Source organism: Annulohypoxylon maeteangense (assembly GCF_022496945.1).
Source record: "Annulohypoxylon maeteangense strain CBS 123835 unplaced genomic scaffold GGS22scaffold_9, whole genome shotgun sequence".
Taxonomy (NCBI): Eukaryota; Fungi; Ascomycota; class Sordariomycetes; order Xylariales; family Hypoxylaceae; genus Annulohypoxylon; species Annulohypoxylon maeteangense.
Genome location: NW_025953256.1, coordinates 285,341 through 308,514, shown reverse-complemented (window position 1 = coordinate 308,514; position 23,174 = coordinate 285,341). Strand labels below are relative to the sequence as shown.

Below are 23,174 nucleotides of genomic sequence, written 5' to 3'. Positions count from 1 at the left end.
TACATAAACAGACTTGGCATATGGTACAACCAATTAGATCACAGAGATCATTACCTATTCGGGTATTGCCTCGGCAAGTCTATTGTGTTGGCCCCGCATGGAGAAAAGCTCCTTATTCTCCACATCTCTCCGAGACCTTGCATCGGCCAGGACTGATCCTTCAGGAGTTCGGATCATACGGTATAGCGTAGTACAACCTCTCGAATCTTTATTTAAATTGTCGATTTGCCGTATTTACAAACTTTCAATCTGCATTTGACACATCTAACGTGCGGTCGGATACGATTCTAACATAACTCTGTCTCATTGATCAATTGTCTTCTAGGACAAGTTTTAGTTGTTGAGATTAGAATTTCAACAATTCGAGTTATAGGCAGAATCAAATATTTTGAGCTTCAAAGGTGGAGCCTGATATCAAAATGCCGGCCAAACAGAAGCAACCGGTGTACGTCCTCGGCGTGGGCATGACTAAGTTCATCAAGCCCCGAGGCAAGGTCGACTACACAGAACTCGGTTTCGAAGCCGGCGTGAAGGCTATGCTTGATGCGCAAATCAATTACGATGATGTCGAGCAAGGCATCGCCTGTTATTGCTACGGCGACTCTACTTGCGGCCAGCGGGTCTTCTACCAATTCGGCATGACCCAGATTCCCATCATCAACGTCAACAATAACTGCTCTACGGGATCAACCGGCTTGTCTATGGCCCGGAACACAATCTCCTACGGCGGCGCTGACTGCATACTCGTCGTCGGCTTCGAGAAGATGATGCGCGGCAGTTTACAGGCGTTCTTCAACGACAGGGAGAACCCTATCGGCCTCTCCGGGAAGATTATGGGGGAGACCCGGGGTTACACAAAGGCCCCCGGCGCTGCTCAGATGTTTGGCAACGCTGGGAGGGAGTATATGGAGAAGTGGGCATACCTATTCCGTTCTTAAAGAAAAAGCCTGTACGTTGAATAGATAAGCTAACCTACCACAGATACGGAGCCAAGCTAGAGGACTTTGCGGAGATCGCCAGGGTCAACCACGAGCACTCCGTCAACAACCCGTACTCCCAATTCCAGGACGTCTACACCCTGGACCAAGTCATGCAAGCGCCCATGATCCACGAGCCGCTCACCAAACTGCAATGCTGCCCCACCTCCGACGGCGGTGCCGCAGCCGTCTTAGTCTCGCAAGACTTCCTAGACGCGCGCCCGCACCTCAAAGACCAAGCCATCCTAATCGCAGGCCAATGCATGGCAACCGACTCCCCCACGCTCTTCTCCCGCGGCGCAATCGACCTCATCGGGTACGACATGAGCAAACGCGCCGCGGAAACCGCGCTCGCCGAAGCGGGCATCACCCCCGCCGACGTCCAAGTCGTGGAATTACACGACTGCTTCTCAGCAAACGAGCTCGTGACCCTCGACGCCATGGGCCTGTGTCCCCCGGGAAAAGCCCACGAAATGGTCAGAAACCGCGATATCACGTACGGCGGGAAATACGTCGTCAACCCGTCCGGCGGCCTGATATCGAAGGGCCACCCCCTGGGCGCCACCGGAATCGCCCAGTGCGCAGAACTCGTCTGGCATCTCCGCGGCTGGGCGAATAATCGCGCGGTCCCGCATACCCGCTTCGCGCTGCAGCATAACCTGGGTCTAGGCGGGGCCGCGGTTGTGACGGTGTACGCGCGCCCGGATAAGGGGGAGGTGAAGGTTGTGGAGTCGAAGGATGTGGGGGCGAGGAATGGGCTCGGGTATAATCCGGCGGTTGAGGCGAAGGGGTTTACGGTTGAGCAGGCGAGGAGGGTTTGTAGTCGTGAGAGGTCGAGTGAGTGGGCGCTGCAGGATACGGGGAGGAAGGTTTTGGCGAGGTTTTGAGGAGTGGTGGATTAGGGGAGGAGGAAAATAATGACTTGTTTTGAGTAGGTAATTTGGTAGGTAGGTATGCTTTGGATAGGTATCTGGATTTCAGTTAGCGGGTTGGGATCTTTAGGTAGGTATGTAGGTATGTAATATCGATATTGGGGATTTATATACGTTGATTGACTACCTACCTACCTGCCTACTATAGGTACTTAGGTAGGTACCTAGTACCTAACCCTAGCCCGGGAATTTTTTCGGTCAAACGATCTAAGCGTACATTTCCCAATTTAAAGTTGTAGCTGAAGATTATGGAATGAGCTGGATTTCTTGAAGCGATATCAAGTTCAAATCTCTAAAATGAAGGAGGATTAAGTTGGGTGTGGGTAATATCAAGAAAGACGAATTGGTAAGGTTGGGGGTAAATTTCGAAGGAAGACTCGTGTAAGCCCCGCAACGCCACAATAATACAAGTCACTATATGTCATACTACATTGGACAAGCTGTTCTCGAAGTTTCTAAATTTCATTGTCTTGATACCTAGTATTTTTCTAAATATCTTTGCCTCGGTATCGTGGAATCCATACGAGCTAAACTCCTTATCTGAACTGTCCTTGAACCATATCTTCTCCAAGCTCCGATCCGACGGTCTTTACAACGACGAGGCCTCCAATGGACCAGACCTTTGACATCATCTCCTTGGAATCCGAACTACCTCTCAACCCTCGACTCCGTCACGTTCGACATCAGCCACAATCTGGAGTTGGCGTTCGGGAATTGTTGCACGGAGAGTGTCGCTTATGAAATGTAATATTTCGTATACGATAGTCCTACAAAAGTTCAAGCTGCTTCGAATAGTTTTGATAGACTGTCGTTGGTCTTGGGGTGAATATTTACTGAATGCAATTATTAATGTAGTGCAGTAAATGCCGGTATTCCCTAGTATAGGTATGCATAGGAGTATTTCGGTATTGGGGATTGAGAATAGCCATCGAGAAAATAGTGTTGATGCAACGACACCGGTAACATAAGAAGCGATTCCACTAATTTGTTAATCATGAGTAACGCTGATCGACCAGGATCTTTGATGAAAACGTATAGGAATGCATTATGTATAAGAAATGGATATATTGAACTTACACTCGGCTGACTGGGTCGTTTGATTTGAATGTGTTCAGAGCAGCCAGACCAAGAAGCAGTATAGACCAAATAGAGAGCCTACTAAAATTAGTTGAATTCCTCTTTAACCAAATCAAAAGAGAAGCACACAATGCTAATTCCATAACTTGCCGTGTTTTCCCTTCGAACGCTGCTAAGCTTATGATGATGCAAATCATACTTATAAGCACCATTAAGAAGTAAATACAAAGATTTACTTGAAACATTTTTGGAAAGATCGGTGGGTTTTAATCATATTAAGAATGAATAGAGAAATTTTAAGGATGGCAGTTACTTACAGAGTAGATTTATGGATACTAGGTGTTTAAGTACTTTTATATAAACGTTCCGGGGAAAAAAAGAAGCTGTATTGATGTAATTTTTGTACGACGAACAACGGATGTCGACGTAGAGCAGCGGCTACTCGAATGCATTTTCCGAATTATATGTACCTAGGTATTGAAGCTTCGGTACTTACAAGAGCTGAAACACTTGTACCAGCATGCTCAAATACCCGCTAAATATGCGGTTGGAATAATTCCTAGGTACTCTTTGGGAGCCCAAAGCTGGTACCATAGGTCATGAGATGGGTAGGAGTGAATGTTTGAAATAGGAGGAAAAGCAGACCCCGAAGTCCAAGGATTTAGCACAAACCAATGATACCCTCATACAGTCCCTGAGAAGTTCGACTGCCCCAATTTAAACCTTGACAGGGTTTTGATTTGGGCTGTGCACGATAGACTTCTCACCTACTATGTAGGCTGTGCACGACAGACTTGGTCTATGCACGATTGCCTAGCCTATCTGAACCAGACTCCCGGCAGAGAGGGGGATAGCTTATTAACCCATAAAGACCTTCCAGGTTTGTTTAGACGCTTCATACATATTTGAACTCTTAACATGCCAAGCCTTTCTGGCAGCTACAATCTAAAGATTAAATCTTGCAATATATAAATGCGTTTAATTAATGTAATTTTTTCAGATTATTAATTTTTTAGTATAATTTATAAAGAAAATTTTTTAAAATAAAAACCAGTTAATGATAAGAAATAATTAAGTTAAAATAAAGAGCATTTAAATTTTACAGCTAGTTAATAAGTGTTAAGCTTAATATATATTAACATTTTAGAGGTGGGGCGTCCGCACTAACCTGGAAAGGCACTGTTAACTTATAAATTATACCGCTTTTTTTCGACAATTCGACCTCTCGGCGGAACCAGGGTTCATTTGACAACACAAGTGCTCAATTTCCACTTTTTTACCGTGAAATTTTTTCTATCCGATAACCGCTTAATGCAATTTTTTTTATTATTCTAAAATTTCCTATCGCACTATTTTTAATATTAGAACTAATAGAGCTTTACTTTTAAGCTAATATAATTAGTAAATCGCACATTAAAGTGGGCTTACCGAGAGGTCGAATTGTCGAAAGAAGGCGGTATGTTACTGTGAAAAAGTGGTCCAAGCGCCGACCAGCTAAGCCAGGGTCACCTGACCACTGATTTATTTAATAATATAAGTACCTATTCATATCATGTCCCAGTAAGGATCAGGTAACCTGACCTGACGAAGCAAGACAATCTCTCAGCTTAAATCAATTGAACAACACTCATAAAAAGGATTATAAAATAGGAAAAATGTAATTCGAAAGCCCTGAAAAAGACGAATTTAATAAATCAGGTTGCATTGTTTCAGGACGTTTTGTTGTTGATATATCAGTCGATGGATTACGAACAGTTAATACGGTTGCTTAAACATTTTTAGGGGAAATCCCTGGACCAGTTCGATTCAACGATCGGTTGAAAGATCAGTTTAACAGTCAATTGAATAATCGGTTCAACAGTCAGTCCCTAAATCAGTTCAACAGCTAGCTCGGCAGTCAGTTGAATAGTCAGTTCAAAAGTAGTTCAAACAGCAGTTCAATTCGAGGTTGAATCAGAAGATTAGTAATCAAGCCTGAAAGAGATGCACCAATCAGGTATTGATTGCTTACCTAGGTAGTCATCCTGACCTGATCTCCTTTCCCAGGTTTCTGTCTTATACTTAAATCTTTTATTTTTACTCCTTAGCTTTAGATACCAATTAGAAGCTGAGAGCTGAGTCTTCTTTCTAGGTATTCATTCGATCGGGTCCTGACACTTGCACATGTTCTTCTTAATTAGGTTAAAGCCCAGGCAGTACTTGAAAATTCTGAGACCCTTGTATCGGCGTGGGAACACACATTAAGATAATTGGTGAAAAAATTCTCTGTACTTTCTGTAAGTTCAAAGCTGGTACCGCGCTAAATGACTCGTTGGTCGATATGGCCAGAATGAAACGAATCCCTAAGAACATGAGATATCGTAGCTGCAAAGATGATGGCGAGTAATTGGGGCCAGGATTATATACTTATATCTTAGTACGCACCTAACAGTTAGAACACCACTTGCCGCTTTCCCAGATCGTACTTGTCCCCATTTCTAAGGAAGTAGAAAATAGACGAGCTATCCGGAAGATGCTTCAGCTCACTCCCCTCCCTCGACCAAAACCCGCCATCGTAAATAATCACATACGTGCCGCGGTACACCTCCGCATCGTTCTTCGACACAATGAGAGCAGTGTTCTCATCGATAGCAATACCCAATAGCTCCGGCTGTACCTTAAGAATATCGAACATATCGAACTGGCGACCACGCACAAGCACATGCTGATCAATAGCCGCGTTCTTCAGAAACCCAAACCCAACCGTATGATCCCCCACTAAGATCTGATTCGTAGCTGTGTCTCCTCGCGCCAAGAAACTCCCCTGGATCGAAGCCCCGGCAGAACTTCCGCTCACAACTCCCCCGCGACTAAGCACATCGTGGAATAACTGCTCGGTAAGGGTCCCCGCATACGCGTCAACGAGACGCCACTGCCTCCCTCCCCCGAAAAACACACCCTTCGCCGTGCGCAGCGGCGCTGCGAACTCCTCCGTGTCGGCGACCTTCGGGTCGTATGTGTGCAGTACCGTGACGTTCTATTACTGGATTAGCCTCATTCCCCCTTTTCTTCTATCACTAGACAGATAGACAGGTAAGTGGTTTGAAATACCGTAGCGCCGAGCCGGCGGAAGGTGCTCGCGGACGCGGCGTTGTCGTCGTAGGTCGGCGCCCCGTCCGCGGTCGGGATCGTTATTATGGGCGCATCTGGACCTCCCGCTAGGTCGATGATCCGCTGGTATATGGCGTCGTCCTGGGCATTGCCCCCGATTATCACGAGCGTTCCGTTTTCCGGCCCCACGTACGGCGAGTCCTGGCGCGGGAGGGTGGGGCGGGCCGCTAGGACGAGGGAGGCTTGGGCGAGGAGGGCCAGGGTGCTGGTTTGGAGGAGGCTTTTCATTGTTTCTAGCTATTTTGGGATGAGGGTGGATAAGTACCTAGGTTAGGATGTGAGATACTGGTTGTTAAAGCTGGTGTTTTATATTCGTTTATCTTGAACGTTATACAATCGGGTGTAAAAGAAAGATCCGATTGCTTCCCCGCTCCCAAGAATTGGCTTCGCGGAACCTTCCTATTCCATCGTGTTTTTGACCCCGGCAGCCAACCGGATTGCTTCGTTTGATGTCGTGCAATTGCGAGTGTATATCGCCATCTATGGCGTATATATCGAAATATATGACTATTTGGTAAGTTTTAGAGATATCGTAAAGAAATATTAATAAAGGTAGATGCTCGATGTGGAAAGGGGAAGAGACAATTCTTTGTGTAGATCTAGTTTCAGGGGTAATTAATTGTATGCTATTCTAAGATCATCAATTTTTAATTGAACTAAGCGCAAAAGCCTCTTATCGCTTAGCTTTAATCTTCAGTCGATATGATACTAGGTGGAGAGGAAACAGATGCCAATCAAATGAGAGTGCACTTACCTGCTTGGGTGAGAAGAAAGTGCGAATGACTGTGAAGGTCCATTATAACGAACGTTCCTGCCGTTTATTCCTCGATAGGTACTCTTATCTAACATCCCAACTCTAAGGACAAATTAAAATCCCTCTCAATTCTTATAACCTACCTTTGTTATCATCCGCTTCGATCATAGGTTGTGTGTGTTACGCCAACCTTCGCGCTCATTAAGTTGACCTTAAGTCCGCGCCACCTAGGTGCTTTATTACTTATGTTATTTGTTAGTTCGTTAGACACTTCAAGCTTTCCCAACGGCGACCATGGCGATCCCGATCTTTTCTTGGATCAAGTATGCTGTGGAGAAGATATCGAGATATTTCTACACAGAACCAAAACAGGAGACAGAGCCGGGGGTAACCCGAGAATCGGAGGTGGATCTCGAACCCGAGACTTCACCACGACTTATAGATGATCCTCCGTTGTTCCCTCTTTTCTCAGCATTACCTGTAGAACTCCAACTGATGATTTGGGAGGCTGCGTCGGAACTCCATGAAGCAGGAATATGCATTCCTACAGTCAATCCAGAGTATCGTGGCCTTTCTCTGGGCGTATGGCTTGGGTTGGGTTTTGACATACGCAGAGCTTCTGAACACCAAGAGTGGCTGAACGATATAGTAGGCCCTCTCGTGGTAAACTGCAAGCTACCTCCTATTTTCCACGTATGCAAACAATCTCGAGATATCGCCCGCAGAAACATTGATCATCATGAAGACGATATCGGGGCATGTTACGGCGCATTTCGAATATACGATCCGGAGAAGGACATTTTTTTCGTAACTTATGACTTTTTTGAGGCCTTTCGCGTCTTCTTCTTCTGGGACGTGAGCAGAGAGATCAAACATATCGGAATCGAACCCCCAACGAGTCGTTCGACCTGGCTCTATTATTTTTTGTCATGCTGGAACCATTCCGTCGCTCGATGCAAAACCCCGAAGGTCACAATCATATATATGGATCGTTTCGACTTCGGCGACGAGGTTTTAAGACCGGTATTTCGAGTCCGAAAATTGTTTACCACCGGAAAGGAGATCATGGCATGCTTGCTTCGAGGTTGGTACTTGGATTACGCAGGCAGCAATGATCAAGCGTCGGTCCTATCACAAGATATGGTAGTAATCAAAGATCCGTTTGAGGTCACATTTGGGATGTTGATGCAAACTGGAAGCGAGCCCCTACCGATTAAGATGGATTAAGATGGTTATAATTTGATTTCATGATAGCGTTGACATGGTTGCGAATAGGAATATTTTTGAGGGGACCTAGCGAATATTGAGCCGCTGATTAGCTTGGGATTCAAAAGCGTTGGAAAGCGTTAGGATAGGCTTTGTTAGGTATGGTTATTGTAACCCCACGACAGTTAACGTTACGGCTTACCTTACCCAAAGTCAGATGGAATGGTGATACGTCGTAGGATGTAAGGGTTGGCCATCTTCCAAGGTTACGACTTACAACCCTGTCGCACACTGCAGATAACTCGTGGCTATCTTCCGTATCTTCTCCCTCGGACCCCTGATTTCCCCTCCTTTAACTTAGACGCTACCGACCTATGAGGCGACGCATTCTCCCGGATCAGCCTGCAATTCCAGGTTCTTGGCCCCCGTCCCGGATAACAAAGACTCGCCCCATTTCAATTCGAGCAGCTCGATCGCAATCGGCAATCTGGGGGTGGTGCGGGCAGGGGTGCATTGTGTGTGTGTATGCGGTGAATTGATAAGAAAGAGGGAGGGCGACAGATTAAATAAATAAATATGGCCACGCGATCCCACCACTACGGTACTTTCGCTAATGCCACCGCCGAGGACGACGCCAGCCCTACCTGTGTAACGGACGACGACGGAATTGGAACTGGAATTGGAAGCGCGGCAATGGCTAGGCAAAGCGAAGAGCCGTCGAAAACTGGCGATGAGAGTGTCGCGCTCGCGGCGGCCATTCAGCATGAGCACGAGCTGTCGTTTTGGCAGGCCGCGCAATTGTACCCGAAGGCTGTCGGATGGTCAGCATACGTCTCGATTGGGGTTATCATGTTGGCTTTCGATCCACAGATTATTGGGAACATGTTCGCGATGCCGCAGTTTCAAAAGGATTTTGGGTATGAACTTGATGGCGAGGTGTGTCTTATCTTTAGGCCCCTGGGTCACGGCCCTGGGGGAAATTAAATTGGTGAGGGGAAACTAACGCCACGATCTTATCTTTTTACAGTATGTTATCACGGCGGCGTGGCAGACCGGCTTATCGCTGGGGAACCCAATCGGACAGGTCGTCGGCGCTTTGTTCTCTGCGTACCCGCTCGAGCTGTTCGGTCGCAAGTGGACTTTTTTCGGGTGCATCTTGTTGACTGCGTGTCTCGTCTTCATCCAATTCTTCGCGCGCTCGCTCCAGGTTCTACTTGTGGGCGAGCTGATCGGGGGTTTGGTCCTTGGATGTTTCGTTGTTATCGGTCCTACGTATGCATCTGAGGTGTGCCCTATGGCGCTGCGTGGGTATTTGACAAGTTACACCAACCTGTGCTTCGTCACCGGGCAGCTTCTTGGCAATGGTGTTACTGCCGGGACCTCGCAGCTTGAGAATCATTGGGCGTACAGTATCCCGTTCGCGCTGCAGTGGTTCTGGGTCGTCATTATAATTCCAGGTGTATTCTTCATCCCGGAATCGCCTTGGTGGTTAGTGCGTAAAGGGAGAATGGAGGATGCGAAAGACGCTTTGCGCCGACTGTCGTCTTCCGATGTTGATGTTGATGCGATGTTGGCTGTTATAGCGGAGACGGATAGGCTTGAGTTGGAGATGGAGGCAGGGAGCACTTATCTAGATACAATTAGGGGCGTCAATCTGCGACGGACTGAGATCTCGACCGGCGTGTATACCACTCAGGTTTTAAGTGGTATATATCTCATCAACTACGGAACTTACTTTTTCGAACAGGCGGGATTGCCGACGAAGAGCGCATTTAACATGGGCATTGGATTTTTGGGTGAGTTGTGACTACAGCGTTGCCCCGAATAGTGGGATATTATCTGGTGATACAGATCAACTAACCCTGTGTAATTCTTAGCTGTGGGCTGGGTCTGCACTGTTCTGTCGTGGTTCCTAATTGCCCGTTTTGGCCGCAGACGCATATTCAACGTTGGCCTATCAGTTCTTATCCTCATGATGTTCATAATCGGCATTCTAGACAGCATCCCCGGCCGGCCTTCAGGTGTCGCCTGGGCCGAGAGCTCGCTGATGCTGGTATGGAACGGCGCATACGATCTTTCCGTCGGCCCTATAACTTTCGTGATTCTAGGAGAATGCTCCGCGACGCGCGTCCGTTCTAAAACGATCGCCGTAGCGACAGCAGTGCAAGCTGTTTTTGGAATCGGAATGACGGTCGCCATTCCGTACATGATTAATCCGGCCGAGGCAAATATGCAGGGCAAGTTGGGATACTTCTATGGCGGGCTGGGTGTCATATGCCTTATTTGGGCGTATTTTAGAATCCCGGAGACCATGGGTAGGACGTATGAAGAGCTGGATTTACTGTTCGATAGGAAGGTCCCCGCGAGGCAGTTTAAGGGGTACCAGGTGGACATTGCTGCTGTTTCGGCTGAGTCCTAAGTTAACTTCTACGTAGAGGTGCTAGCCATGGAAAATTAGTGATGTAGGGGTCTCACTGGAGTAATATTTCTGCCCACTACACCACGCTGTACGTGCTAAACCAACTCTGCAGGTACCTAATGCAAGCCAACCTGGAAGCCTCAGTATTCCTAGGTAGGTACCTGCAGTGTATTTAGGTATATTTTCCGCGCGACGTGACTCCTATGTGGGAGACAAGCTCAAGGCAAGTTCCATAGAATCTAGCAGTACCTTTGAAATTGGAAATGCGAAGAACTAATTACGCGACATATCTGACAGTATCAAAATACAGTACTTTTTCGACTGGCGAATGGAAGGTTCTATCCGAGAAGTTGGTAATTTTGTGGTGTTCTTAGATCCATATCGCGAGACTTCGCGTTTTCCAGTTTCGTAGGAAATCCGACCGCTTCCTAAATAGAATTGCGAGAACTCGCAATTCTCGACGCTATGGTTGAGCCAACTCATCTTCTTCAAATAAATATCTGGGATTCCACTTCCAGCTTCCATCTTTCATCTTTCATATTTACTTTCACATATAAGACAAGAATGCAATTAGATTTGTCCTACTTATCCTTTCTTCTTTTAATATTGATTGCTTGATATAATACATAGTTATTCCTCATCGACGCCATCCCTCCATACTACCCTAGCACATTGCCACAGCTGACAACTGGCCACTAAAATCCCTTACAATGGACCCAAGTTCAGATCAAGCCGCTGCGTATGAGTCTGGACCAGAGTGCTCGAACCACGATTACTCTACCGAATCAAATCCATCTCTCTATCATCTCGATAGATCCCTCGAATACGGTGAAAGCTCAGTTTCAGAGCGGTTAGCCACAGGTTTATATGGTGCCCATAGTGGCCATAGGGAACAAGTCGCGTTGAAACTTCAAGAATGGAACCAAAATTGGAACCAACTCCAAGAACAAAGCTCGTCTACTACTGATAAGCCTGACCAACAACACAGAATCCAGATTGGTGTTGACCCTGCAGTTAATTCTAGGGGTACAACTCGAGTCCGATATACAGAGGCCGAATTTGCCAGTTGTATTAGCAAATGGACTATTGATTGGCTTAAGCGATGGGCGGCGTCCGCGCCATTAGTAGACGGATCTTCAGGGGATGCCAGAACTTCCGGGTCAGCCAATGCGCCAGATGCAGGAGTCCCGACTGGGAAACCACAGAAATCCAATGCAGCGGGTAAGCGCCACAGGAAGCCGGGAGACGATGACGAGGATGGCAGCAATAAACAACCTAAAAAAGTCAACACGGGCTCATCTCCAACGAGTAAACCCAAGATTTTAGCATGTCCATTCCTCAAGCATAATCCGCAAAATTATGCACATAAAAAAAGGTGCAAGGGGTGCTGGTCGGAAACGAGAAGACTCAAATCGTAAGAAACATCTTAACCCAGAGCCCTGCGCCTATCAAAGACGGTTCTAATTCCTCTAGGGACCATATCTACAAACACCATGAAGTGCCCGGGATCCAATGCCAGCGTTGCGGTGATGTAATCGACCATTCTAACAACTCCGACCATATTTCTTGTGAGAAACAGGAATTTATACCTAGAGAGGGTGCCGATTCTTCCATGATGCAAGCACTACGTTCTAAGTCGACTGCGCGTGAAGGGTCTGAAGAAGACAAGTGGCACGCGATATATGAAATCCTGTTTGGTGTTCCGCGTGAGCTCCAGCCTAGTCCATGTAAGTAGTGCCTAAGCATTCCAGCTTACCCCCAAATCTAATTAGGAGTCAGATACGGACGAATACCTGCATACTCAAGCGCAAGCGCAAGCGCTGGTAAACTTCCTTGAACACCGTATCGGCCCTACTGTAAGAAGATTGTTAAGGGAACGAAACGTTGCCCAAGACTGGGAAGAAGATTTCTCTAGGGATATGACGAATGAAATAATCGGATTGATCAACAGTCATTCACAGTCACTTGGCCCCTCAACCGTCCCAAACCACGACCACGACTCTTCACCAAACAGCAGTAGCGAAACAAGAGGTGAAATGTCAAGCTCTCGTACAAACCACACAGCCCAGTCTCACACAGAAGACGGTAATTCTACCGAGTTTGGTGGTAACGCGACTTCAGGGGGGCTCTTTGGTGATGAATATGGTGTCTGGGGTGTTGGCGGGCAGGATGGTTTTGAAAATGACCTGATGTCTGGTATGAATGCTTATCTTGCTTCTCTAGGCGACTAGAGTGTATACGACACCACCTGGAACTGATGGCTTTCGCTTACTGGACTCAGGGCGGCTTCCGTACATGGCTTTAAGAAATGGATTGATCGGGATTTCATTGCATATGTGTCGAGATAACGAGAGTATGCGTTTGGGTGTGATTATGAGTTATGAAGAATATGAGATGAAACCCTATGTTCTTATTATATATAATTAAGTATATATATCATAGGTAGCCGATCACTAATACCTAGTTGTTGAATTAGAGAGAGCCAAGTACCTCAATTGTGCACGAAATAGAGGGCTAGAGTACCCTTTTAGCGAGCCGATTCTTCAAATTTTGGCGAGACCACAATATATGAAATAGTAACCCGAGCCCTTCTCCACACCGCGGATTACCGGTGGCTATAAATAAATTATGCGGAAGATCGAGATTTATTTCTACGTAGTACGATCCGTGAACCAAATTTTGAAATGGAGTGAATCAATGTGGATAAGACAAGCCTTGTAGGAGCTGTCAAGGCACTAAAGCAATGCTGAAAAAAATGAATATAGGGACCCCTAGGGCTGACAATTAACTCGTCAGGGCCAGATCCCCTGAATGTTGTGATACACCAACTGCCGGGTGCATTCCACGGCTCATTCCTAGGTAGTGACACTTGTGCTGTTTCCTTTCCTTGGAGGTTTATGGGACCAAATAAATTCCATACGGATTACCCAATTTGTATAGCTGCAGCCAATTTACAAAGCTTCCCGATGTAATGGTATGACTTGTAGTCGAAGATGTCAATTAACTTCTGCTGTTTCTCCAGTGGTGGGGTACCAGGCACAAATCCCCGACGCCGTCCCATAGTGACCGAATTGTGGTTGTTCTAGAAGTTTAGGTGCCTAATAAGCCATGTGCTGTCTTCTATCAACGACTTAAATATTTGTATATGCGTATATGTGTGTGCCTTCCTACATATATGTGTCTGCACGTAGCTTCCAGGTCATTTGTCGCTTCCAATATCCATATTATTGGTAGTGGATTGCACCTGCATGAATTGCCCTAGACTTGGGGTTTACGTTGCAATAGGCTTTAAGTCTTTAGCGGGGCTTAGCGGTCGTAGGATGTTCCGTAATTTAGCCCGTGATCATCTGAAGGGGCTTTTGGAGAACCCCGTGCCCAAGGAATCAGGGGTAAGAGTACGCTAATCTTCCCCGTACATTGGCAAACTAAAATCACCAATTGGGGCGGATATTATTTCTTACTCCTCCATCCTACAATTCTCAACTCTATCCTCAAGAGCTTCACATCTTACTTGAATTCACAGCAGTATTCACTAGGCAGTAGACTTACGCCTTGTCAATTCTGCCACTAGAATGCATAATGATGTTAATATTTTACATATTTCCAAGAATTTTCTTCATCGGGATCACGATAAAAAGAAGAAAAAAACTGGACCGACACTCCACATCGTGACAGCTCACACAGCCCCCCTAATTCTTGGCGATGAATCCCCTAAAATGACGTCCTAGCAAGCTTCTTACCGGTAGCCAATGGTTATATAATTCGACCATGGTAAACGAACCCTCATTAGATCGGTGAATAAATTTATCTTGCTTTCACTCACTTTTTTTTCTACTTACCTTGGCATTTTTGAGAATTCAATTGACATGAATTACACACTGTACACGTGTGATTGTGGAGAACGATGATGAATATGGATTATAACCTCGACGAGCTAGATGTCGCCCTTAGCGAGGCCCGGCACCAGGCAGCAGCTGTCTCCGGTCCTCCCACCCGGAACGAGAGCCGCCGCACGGGAGCTAGCAGCACCCGTCGCGGTAGTCTAATCCCCGGAAAGGGTGCAATCTCGTCGGCTTCAATAAACCAAGGGACAAAGCAACAGCCACAGCATCGGCTCGACGAGTTGAACCTCTTCAATTTCGATCTACGCGAACTCGTGAGTTACATGTTTCTGCCTATAGACGGCCAGAGCCGAGTCTCTTACCACGAGTACGCCGTCTTCGCGCCAAGCGAATCCAATGGCGAGACCCACTCCCCGAGTATCATGTCCGATGGAGAGGAAGGTTTACAAATGTTTCGGAGTGCGATTAAGGACGGACATGGCTTGGATAATGAGGTGAGACATACGAAAGTTCTCGAATAGAAATCGGGACTCGGATTGACTTGGATTTACCCGTAGGGAAATTTCACCCCTATGCCAAAAGGGAAGCACTTGCTTCGGGGACGGATGCGGCAAGTGTGAGTCCTTCACATTTCTTCATTTATCTTACTTTTAATATCTATAATGCTGCCTAAACCCTGATATTACCCCAAGAACAGATACTAAAACGAGGATATAACAGAATTGCCCATCGACGTATTCGTCAAGAATCAGAATGCCCCAGCATGCATTGCGCTGATGGGTTGCACCTAACAGTAGATGATTACGAGTCTCTGGGTCTACACTCGGGAACTCTGCCCACTTTACAGCGAGTAACTCTTGAGTCTTCATTCTGGGATTCAAGAAAAGAGACAGTATGTGAGTAATTCAAAGCATCAAATTGGTGACTAAGCAAGGTAGCATATCTTGCTAAGTTCCTCTCTTGTTTCCTGTAATTTGTTTTACTAGCCTTACTAACAACTCTCGAGACCTGATTCTAAGCTTTTCTTCTAGTCCACAGCCGCCATATGACTTCCTATCAATGGCTTATAAGCTTAAAACAAGGACGGGAACCGCTCTGATACGGCGGTCATTTGATACACGCTGGCACGCCGATGATGCGCTAGACGAATATGAACGTCGCCTAGACTCTTGCAGGGCCCGATGGTCTCACCCTCTTGTGCTACCAGTTGTACTACTTCAGGTACAGCTATTTCGTACTGAAGAAGCAGTACAGGCCAATAATGCAGAGGTGTTGGAGCTTGAGGCTCACGTTGATGCAGTTACTGGTACTACGGGACGGGCTAATGCGGAAGCCTGGTGGAGGAACCATCAGCCACATAGTACTAAGCACCACCCCTTTAAGCCTATTAAGCGCTGGAGTTCGGGCCTGAAAGATATGGTGGAGGAGAAGGTCAGGGGTGGGCGGCGTAGCCACGATGTCTCGAGCCCTGCAGCACCCTCGCCTCATCCAGAAGTTGATGCCTATTTCGACCCCGAATATGTACCGCCACAGACAATTCATCTTATGAAGGAAGCTCACGACGTTCTCAAAGGGGCTATTCAATTGCTTGACACATTGCGATGGATGGAGCGTGCATTGAAGCTCATAATTCAAGCTGGCGATGAGCTAGACGTTCGTGTAAACGAGTTAAAAGCTCAAGCGGTAGCAAGAGGGCAAATGAAAGAAGACGAGGATGACGAGCTTACGGTCCACTGGCATGAGATTAGACAGTACCTAGATTGCACGTGGCGACTCTGTACCTCTCTCGAAACCGATCGGCGTATGTCGGAGCTGAGGTGTCGGGCACAGATCGATATCATCTACTCAAAGATGGCACAAGAGGATAACAATCTCAACGCGCGCATGGCTGTAGCATCAACGCGTGATAGTTCTTCGATGAAAGCGCTAGCTGTTATTACCGCCATATTTCTACCAGGCGAATATATCGGAACGCTTTTTGGCGTCTCCATGTTCGACTGGGAGAAGGGGACCGCAGGCGATCCAGCAATTTCAAACGACGCTCCTGAAGGTTGGCCACGTCCCGTAGTCATGCCATCATTCTGGATCTACTGGGCATTTACCATCCCGTTGACTTTGTTAATAGTGTTCGGTTGGCGCGCTTGGTGGGTTAACCAAGACCGTTTTTTCCGTCGCCACCTAAGCGTCGACCTCAGCAACGAACGCTACTGGACTACTGACGGCCGCCCCCGGGATCTCGAAACTACTTTTATGCAAGACTTCTTTAGCGGTCTTCTTAGCCGCAGCGGCGCTGGAACTACTAGCAACAGCACGATCCTTGGAAAGACACCACGGCCTAGGTCTAGGAATGGGCCAAGCCCTAGTGTGGATATCTCCAGATCGCAGATCCGAACACCTATTTCCCGGCCTGGATCTAGCATTGGATTGCCCAGGCAAGGGTCCGGGTTGGGACCGATATATGCCAATGGGGGCAAGGATAGGGATCTCACGACCGATTCGGAACGCGAGGGTGATGGCACGGATAGGATGCGGTTCAGGCAGATCTCGTTTGCTAGGGGACCGCTAATACGGAGGGAAGGGATATATGCTGTCTAAGCATTGGTGATGGAAGAAATGTGTAACGTGAAGCCGATTTCATTAAACCCCTTACGGTACCCACTCTACAATCACCTTTTTCGACACTAAACAAATAGAAATATAGAAAAGATACAATAATGATCAATGATATCTAAAAATTATTGGTTAATAGGTACTCTTAACTAGAACACAGATCCAGAAACCCCTTTTTGGAGTTTCTCCAAGCGTTCCTGGGTTATCTCAAAACACTCCGGAAGCCCGGTATCCGCCCAGGACCCCCCGAGGATGAGCTTCGCGACTCCGGGCGCACACGTGAATATCCTCGCCATACCTAAGCAAACCCGCGTTAGCAATTTCAGCACAACCAAAATTCCTCTCTTTCAAAAGAAATACGGGAAACTCTTACCATGCCCATTAAACCCAGCACACACCCACTGTCCCTCCGCCCCCTCCACCCTTCCCACAAACGGCACCGAGTCCGTCGTCATCCCCACGATCCCAGTCCACGTATGCAGCAGTCCCTCCCCGTGTCTCAACCTGCCCTTCTCCGCCTCCTCAAACGTCGTCTCAAAATTCTCCACACAATCCTTCCGCACCTCCTCATTGTACACCCCGTCGTTCGTCGTCAGCCGCGCTAACGCGGCGTCAGGGCTTAGTTTCGGATTCGCGATCGGCGCGCCCAGGATTATGATCCCGTCCGGTCGTCGCTGGGCCACGGAGTAGAAGTGCTTGAGAGTGTGTCGGAGGGACATTGTGCTGGGCAGGATGTTGGCGGCGCTGAGGGAGGGGGGAGGCACGAAGGCGTGGGCTTGCGCGCGGTTGGGGGTTATGAAGGTTGTGAGTTGCGGGAGGAGATACGGGGCGAAGGCGTTGGTGCAGTGGATTACCGTTGTGGCTTTTGTTGTGCCGCGGGGCGTGGAGATCTCCCAGACTACGCTGTCGGCGGGTGAGGTCCCGGATTTGGTTACGGAGAGCGCGGGACAGTGCGTGTATAGCTTGACGCCTTGGGCTATGCACTGCGTGAGCAGCCATTGTGCTAGCTTCGCCGGGTGGCTTGATCCGGCGGGCCATTCGTACGCCGCGACGGCTTGGGAGACCCGGGTTACTCGCCGCGCTTCCTCGCCGGAGTAGAATTTGATGTGCGATACGTCGCCGCCCGCGTCTTGGTACTGTTTGAAGCTTCGCGCGTTGAAGTCGGCGAACTCCGATGTCATGCATACGTCGAAGGTCGTTGTTGGGTTGAAGTCGCACTGCACGTTGTGCTTCTCCGTGAACTCCTTTACCCGCTCGAAGACGAGCTTTTCGTTGGCGATTATCTTTAGTGCTTGTTCTTTTCCGTGCAGTTGTTTGTATACTTGGAAGCCGCGGAAGGCGTCTATGTTTGGTTTAGTTATGAGTCGTTGGCTAGATGCTTGAGTTTAGGGGGCAGTAAAAGCTGACCCGGTCTCACGTGTCCCGCATTCCTTGAGCTCGCTCCGCTGGCTGCTTCTCTTGCCTCAAGGATGATTATATCCGAAGCCGAGACACCTCCCTGGATCAACTCGTAAGTGGTTAAGCCGCCGGAGATACCGGAGCCGATGATGACATATTTTGACTCTGTCGGGACCGGCTCGTCTTTGTTAACGTTCAGATATGGGAAAGATCGTGTGGTTTGCTGCCAAAATGATACGCAAGGGTTCGGTACCGGCAGACCGGGATCCTGCCGGGGTTCTAGATTGTCCGCCATGGGTGATAATTACGAAGTCTTGCAGCAAAGGTATGATCAATTACTAGAAAAGTCTAGCTACCTACAAAGCGATATTGAAAACACTCCTAAATAGTTAAATAGAGGAAGTATATACTTCCTTGAGACTACTCTTTCACGGTTTTATGCGATATTCCTGCGGGGTCGCCTAACGACTATATCTATAGGCGGGCCAAGCCGACAATTAGCGGTTCATAGTTGATAGGTTCGCGCAGTAGCATTATGGGGTCATCCTATTGCGATTTTAGTTTGCCTGCTATCTGTAGGAGATATCCGCCAAGACTAGAATTCGAATGGTTGATATTATGATATATCTTTGAAACATATGATATTTGGTTACTGATGTCACATTAGGTAAGGCTCGAAATATTTTACCCTTTCATTGCTAACCCGCTCCTAGAGTCCGTATATGCTCGACTCCTATAGGCTACCCAGCAAACATCCTTCGAAACTGCATTTTCTAAGCATCCACCATGACATAAGTATCACTTTTAAGCTCATAACATCATGTATTTGGGTAAGAATATTTCCTGGGCACGTCTGATTCTTACCTACCGGTTATAATCCTGTAAGACCTAGTACTAGGTACGTATTCCCGACCACTCACATATTCGAATTTACGCCAAGTCATCCTAAATAGGATTCATCTTGAATTCCTAACCAACTTGGCGATATTATTTTTGGTGAAGCGAAGCGACAAGAGGTCATAATGCCGATAAAATGTCATAACTCGCTTGGAAATCCCTTCCCAGTCGATATAGGCAATTCCTTGCGAACTGGACTTTGACTTCGGATAACCGTTGGGGTTGTGTACCAGCTACTTATAAAGCCTTCGGACACAATAAATACTAGGTACATCAATATATATCTAGTTGAAGACGTCCCCCTGAAAGTGTCTCAGCTTACTCACCATTCCACGACCAAAAGAGAGTACGTGTTATAGAACACAGCGCACCACAAGTGATGTTTCATCCAATGTAACCGGAGCTGGTGGAATATTCATGTCTCAAGATTGGAGTCGTTCTATCCTAACTCGTCTACAATCTACCCAAACGCCCGCTCACTGGTATATCCCTACCCATAATCCAACTATCATGATTACCTAACTTCTGACATCTTATGACTCATTTAGATCATCTACCATATGTCCTCGCCTTTTTACTTACGTATGTCAAAGGCCTACTGAGCCACAAATCCGATGGGATTGGGACTCGACCCGTTGGGAGAGGTAGACCTGGCAGCTCGTCCTAATCCGGATATATACCGCGATCCCAGCCATCTAGGTCCAGAACTCCCCGCGCAAAAGCATCGTTCCGCATCAGGCGAAGTTGACAACTCACTCAAACACCCCTCATAAAGCCCCTCTTTCTAATGGGCGGCAACGTCCCCTTCTCCTTCGGGACATCCTTCTTCTGCCCCTCGGCCGCGGCGTCAAAGACACTATACGAGTCCGCATTCCTCTCGGCATTCCGCCTCTCGCGCTCCATCCGCCACCGCGTGAGGTAGCAGACGAACGGGAACAGCGTGATGTTCAGCGCCGCCCACGCGAACAGCACGCCGAAGTTCAGCCCGATCTCTGAGTGCAGGTCGAATAGGATCTGCCGACTCGCTTGCACGATGTGGTGAAGCGGCCACGCGTACCCCCATTTGAAGAAGCCTGGCGCGAGGTCGATCGAGTAGAACGCTGTTGAGACGTTGGTTATGACCCACTGTATACGAGTTAGCCGGCGAGTTCTTGGTTCTTGGAGTCTTTAAATTTCACGAGGTGGAAATTGTGGATGAGGTTTCAGGGGTGCACTTACGAAGATGAGCCAGGCTGCGGTCCATGGTTGTCCGATGATCATGGCCATGTTTTCGCAGGCTATTCCTAGCGCGTTCATGCCGACGAAATTCACCATCCAATACACGACAAATGAAGCACGTCCGTACGCCGAGGGGTTAAATGCGACATCGGTAGACGAGGCAGGCGGATGCCAGAACGGAATTTGGAATGCCAAAGATACCAGCGAGTACGCGAGCGAGACGAAAAAGTACGTCGTTATTGTCGCGGCCAGTCGCCACACAATCAGCTGCCAGAAGTGCAGCGGCGGGTGGTTACCCGGGGTAACGAATTTCTATAATTGGCGAAAGCGTCAGCGGATTTCCTATTTCTCACTTCCTATTTCTTAATTTCCGATTTTTCGCGATGGGAGTACCCCAAACCAACCAATCCGACCGGTCCGCTCGAAGAAAAGTCTTGGTGGTACAAAAAAGGGGTAAGGGGTAACTTGGCAAACTCACCATATGAATCGGCAAAAAGAACGCAAACGAGAAAAACGCCACGATAATAAGGTAAATCAACCCAATCGTAACCGACGGCGTCGCCGTCGCCGGTCCGAAAGGCCTCAAATCAATCGTGATCGGCGTGACTCCAGGGTTCACCGCCGCGGGCGCCTGGGCAATAACATCTCTGGATAACGACTCATTAGCCACGACGCTCTGGCTCCAGCTCGGGCCGAAGCTAGCCCTGAACTGGGTCTCGAGGATCTTGAGCTGCGGCTGGATGTAGCTGTTGTAGTTGGTCTCCTGGCGGGCGGACATGATAATGAACTGGACGGCGCCGGTGGGGTCGTACGAGGCGTTGCCGATTTCGACGGCTTGCTGCAGCAGCGCCGTGGCGTTCGGGTTGATGATCACGGCGGCCCAGAAGTCCCAGTCGTACACGGCCTGGCGCACGGCGATCGGGTCGCCGCCGTACGGGTCCGGCGACGCGATCGTCCACCCTACCGTGTGCTGCGTCGCCGCGTTGTCGATCATCTGCTGCACCGTTTTCGTCACCGCCGGCCCCACGATCGGCGTCACGTTGTTGTATGGTGCGACTTGTCCGTCGAAGTCGACGACGTGCACGCTTAGGTTCTTTATGTTTGTGCTGACGTGGAATAGGACTGCCCAGTATAACGATAATACGGCTATGATGAAGGTTGTGAGGGTTATTACTACAGGCATGTTGGTTAGTAAGCCTATCTTGCCGGATACTTGGCATCGTTAGACTAACGCGTCCGAGCCCATACGAATATGACCTCATTCCGGATCTTGGCCATCCTAGGATCCCAGAAGCCGGCGCTCTGGTGAGGCGCTTCATATCGACCATCTTCGCCGACATAGTCGTCATATTCGCGCTGCTCACTATTAATCGTACTATCGGACTGATGCATGATATCTAGCACATCGGCCGGCGGCATATCAGCGGCGGTCGAGGATCCACGACTATCGTCCTGGGCGGCAATGACGAGGTCTGAAGCGTCTGGAAGTTCGTTTCGCGGCATCCTTTTCTCATCTCTTGCCATCGTCCTCTTAAGGTGAAGAGAGAACATGCCCTGGACCGAGACGGTACAACGTTAGATGAAACTACTTAGTATATATTCGAGCCTAATCGGCGAAAGAGACCGGCAGAGCAAAAGACCCTGGCGAAAATCATCTTATATAAAAATATAAGCAGGCAAATGAAACATAAGTAAGCGGTAGCGTAGGGCTGGTATGTATGCGTATGCGATTATATCACATCGGTATCGGTCGGAGAACATTGCGGCTCGGCATACCCAACCGAGCCAAATCAAAATTGAACCCCCTCTGCCCCTCTTATTCTCACCCTGTCTCTCTCTTACTAGCAGGTTAAGAAAAAAATACAAAGATAATTTGTCATGCCGTCATAGAAACCCGAAATTAAGAGCTTACTCGATACGACTTACTGATCGCACGCCGCTTAGCCAGTTAAGTAGGCTAAAGAGCACCTAACTAACCGTACTAACCCTAAGTAACAGCTCGAGCGTAACCCCCCCGTCCGAGCGAACCGTTCTAATAGTGATGTCACCCCCGTGGAACCCCCGGCCGGATACGGCGGTCGACTCCGCGGCTTCCTTAGTTGTTATTAGTAACAGGGGGAAAGATCTAACGAAACATACAGTCGAGGTGCCTTCCTCGATTAGGAGACCGGAGGAGCTATCGGGGTTTAAAAAGGGGCTTATGTCCTTCGTCTTTAAGAACGACAGAATGATAACAGCCAACGTGGAGAGACGATAGAAGAAATCTTAAAAATCATCGAACGACGCCTAGCTGTCCATGGCCCTCTGTTTTTCATCTCTTTCTCTTCGGCGATAAGAAACGCCCAACAACCCAGCCAACAAAAAACCCAACCCTGACCACACGCACGCACGCACGCACGTACATGAGTACAGATCGTTTTTCTGCAAATGTCGGGCAAGCGGCTGTGTGCCCAGTGCCCACTGACGATCCCAGGGATTGGCAAGGGTAAGGTTGGTGGTGGCGGAACGTCCCAAAAACGCGAAGAGCGCGAAGGGCTCGTCGGACAAAAGCCTGGAGATAACCACTTTCCTACAACGTACTAAGACATTGGCATAGGCATCCCACATTGGCAGAATCCCACCTTGTCCCCTCCACCTCTCCCCCCCATCGATGTCTAAAAAATAGGAGCCAGGAAAAAAAATAAGCTGAGCTCA

General features: G+C 48.1%; 8 protein-coding genes across 8 annotated transcripts; 5 read left to right on the top strand and 3 right to left on the bottom strand.

Moving 5' to 3' along the window:
• The first annotated feature begins 142 nt into the window (after positions 1 to 142).
• GGS22DRAFT_163883 (thiolase-like protein) lies at positions 143 to 2,237 on the top strand. The gene is made up of 3 exons (XM_047961444.1): positions 143 to 913; positions 982 to 1,947; positions 2,041 to 2,237. Exons 1-2 carry the CDS (start codon positions 420 to 422, stop codon positions 1,862 to 1,864), a joined length of 1,377 nt encoding a protein of 458 aa, XP_047818436.1. The 5' UTR covers positions 143 to 419; the 3' UTR covers positions 1,865 to 1,947; positions 2,041 to 2,237.
• Positions 2,238 to 5,394: 3,157 nt separating this feature from the next.
• Positions 5,395 to 6,623, bottom strand: GGS22DRAFT_144563 (uncharacterized protein). The gene is made up of 2 exons (XM_047958842.1): positions 6,077 to 6,623; positions 5,395 to 6,002 (listed from the first exon to the last, which is right to left on the bottom strand). The coding sequence occupies exons 1-2, from the start codon at positions 6,362 to 6,364 to the stop codon at positions 5,418 to 5,420; spliced, it is 873 nt and encodes a 290-aa protein (XP_047818435.1). The 5' UTR covers positions 6,365 to 6,623; the 3' UTR covers positions 5,395 to 5,417.
• Positions 6,624 to 6,897: 274 nt separating this feature from the next.
• GGS22DRAFT_144556 (uncharacterized protein) lies at positions 6,898 to 8,206 on the top strand. Its single transcript, XM_047958841.1, has one exon. The coding sequence runs from the start codon at positions 7,185 to 7,187 to the stop codon at positions 8,115 to 8,117; it is 933 nt and encodes a 310-aa protein (XP_047818434.1). The 5' UTR covers positions 6,898 to 7,184; the 3' UTR covers positions 8,118 to 8,206.
• Positions 8,207 to 8,672: 466 nt separating this feature from the next.
• On the top strand, positions 8,673 to 10,515 carry GGS22DRAFT_188806 (putative maltose permease; the record flags this gene model as incomplete). The annotated part of the gene is made up of 3 exons (XM_047964765.1): positions 8,673 to 9,032; positions 9,124 to 9,892; positions 9,974 to 10,515. The coding sequence occupies 3 exons, from the start codon at positions 8,673 to 8,675 to the stop codon at positions 10,513 to 10,515; spliced, it is 1,671 nt and encodes a 556-aa protein (XP_047818433.1).
• Positions 10,516 to 11,839: 1,324 nt separating this feature from the next.
• On the top strand, positions 11,840 to 12,993 carry GGS22DRAFT_163871 (uncharacterized protein). Its single transcript, XM_047961443.1, has 3 exons — positions 11,840 to 11,929; positions 11,989 to 12,242; positions 12,295 to 12,993. Exons 2-3 carry the CDS (start codon positions 12,128 to 12,130, stop codon positions 12,744 to 12,746), a joined length of 567 nt encoding a protein of 188 aa, XP_047818432.1. The 5' UTR covers positions 11,840 to 11,929; positions 11,989 to 12,127; the 3' UTR covers positions 12,747 to 12,993.
• Positions 12,994 to 13,998: 1,005 nt separating this feature from the next.
• On the top strand, positions 13,999 to 17,092 carry GGS22DRAFT_163867 (uncharacterized protein). Its single transcript, XM_047961442.1, has 4 exons — positions 13,999 to 14,851; positions 14,915 to 14,973; positions 15,078 to 15,253; positions 15,364 to 17,092. Exons 1-4 carry the CDS (start codon positions 14,420 to 14,422, stop codon positions 16,950 to 16,952), a joined length of 2,256 nt encoding a protein of 751 aa, XP_047818431.1. The 5' UTR covers positions 13,999 to 14,419; the 3' UTR covers positions 16,953 to 17,092.
• On the bottom strand, positions 17,073 to 18,784 carry GGS22DRAFT_163864 (FAD dependent oxidoreductase). Its single transcript, XM_047961441.1, has 3 exons — positions 18,375 to 18,784; positions 17,341 to 18,309; positions 17,073 to 17,265 (listed from the first exon to the last, which is right to left on the bottom strand). The coding sequence occupies exons 1-3, from the start codon at positions 18,658 to 18,660 to the stop codon at positions 17,117 to 17,119; spliced, it is 1,404 nt and encodes a 467-aa protein (XP_047818430.1). The 5' UTR covers positions 18,661 to 18,784; the 3' UTR covers positions 17,073 to 17,116.
• Positions 18,785 to 19,901: 1,117 nt separating this feature from the next.
• On the bottom strand, positions 19,902 to 22,276 carry GGS22DRAFT_144453 (MNNG and nitrosoguanidine resistance protein). The gene is made up of 4 exons (XM_047958839.1): positions 21,713 to 22,276; positions 20,959 to 21,653; positions 20,481 to 20,792; positions 19,902 to 20,387 (listed from the first exon to the last, which is right to left on the bottom strand). The coding sequence occupies exons 1-4, from the start codon at positions 22,029 to 22,031 to the stop codon at positions 20,019 to 20,021; spliced, it is 1,695 nt and encodes a 564-aa protein (XP_047818429.1). The 5' UTR covers positions 22,032 to 22,276; the 3' UTR covers positions 19,902 to 20,018.
• Between the last annotated feature and the right edge of the window lie 898 nt (positions 22,277 to 23,174).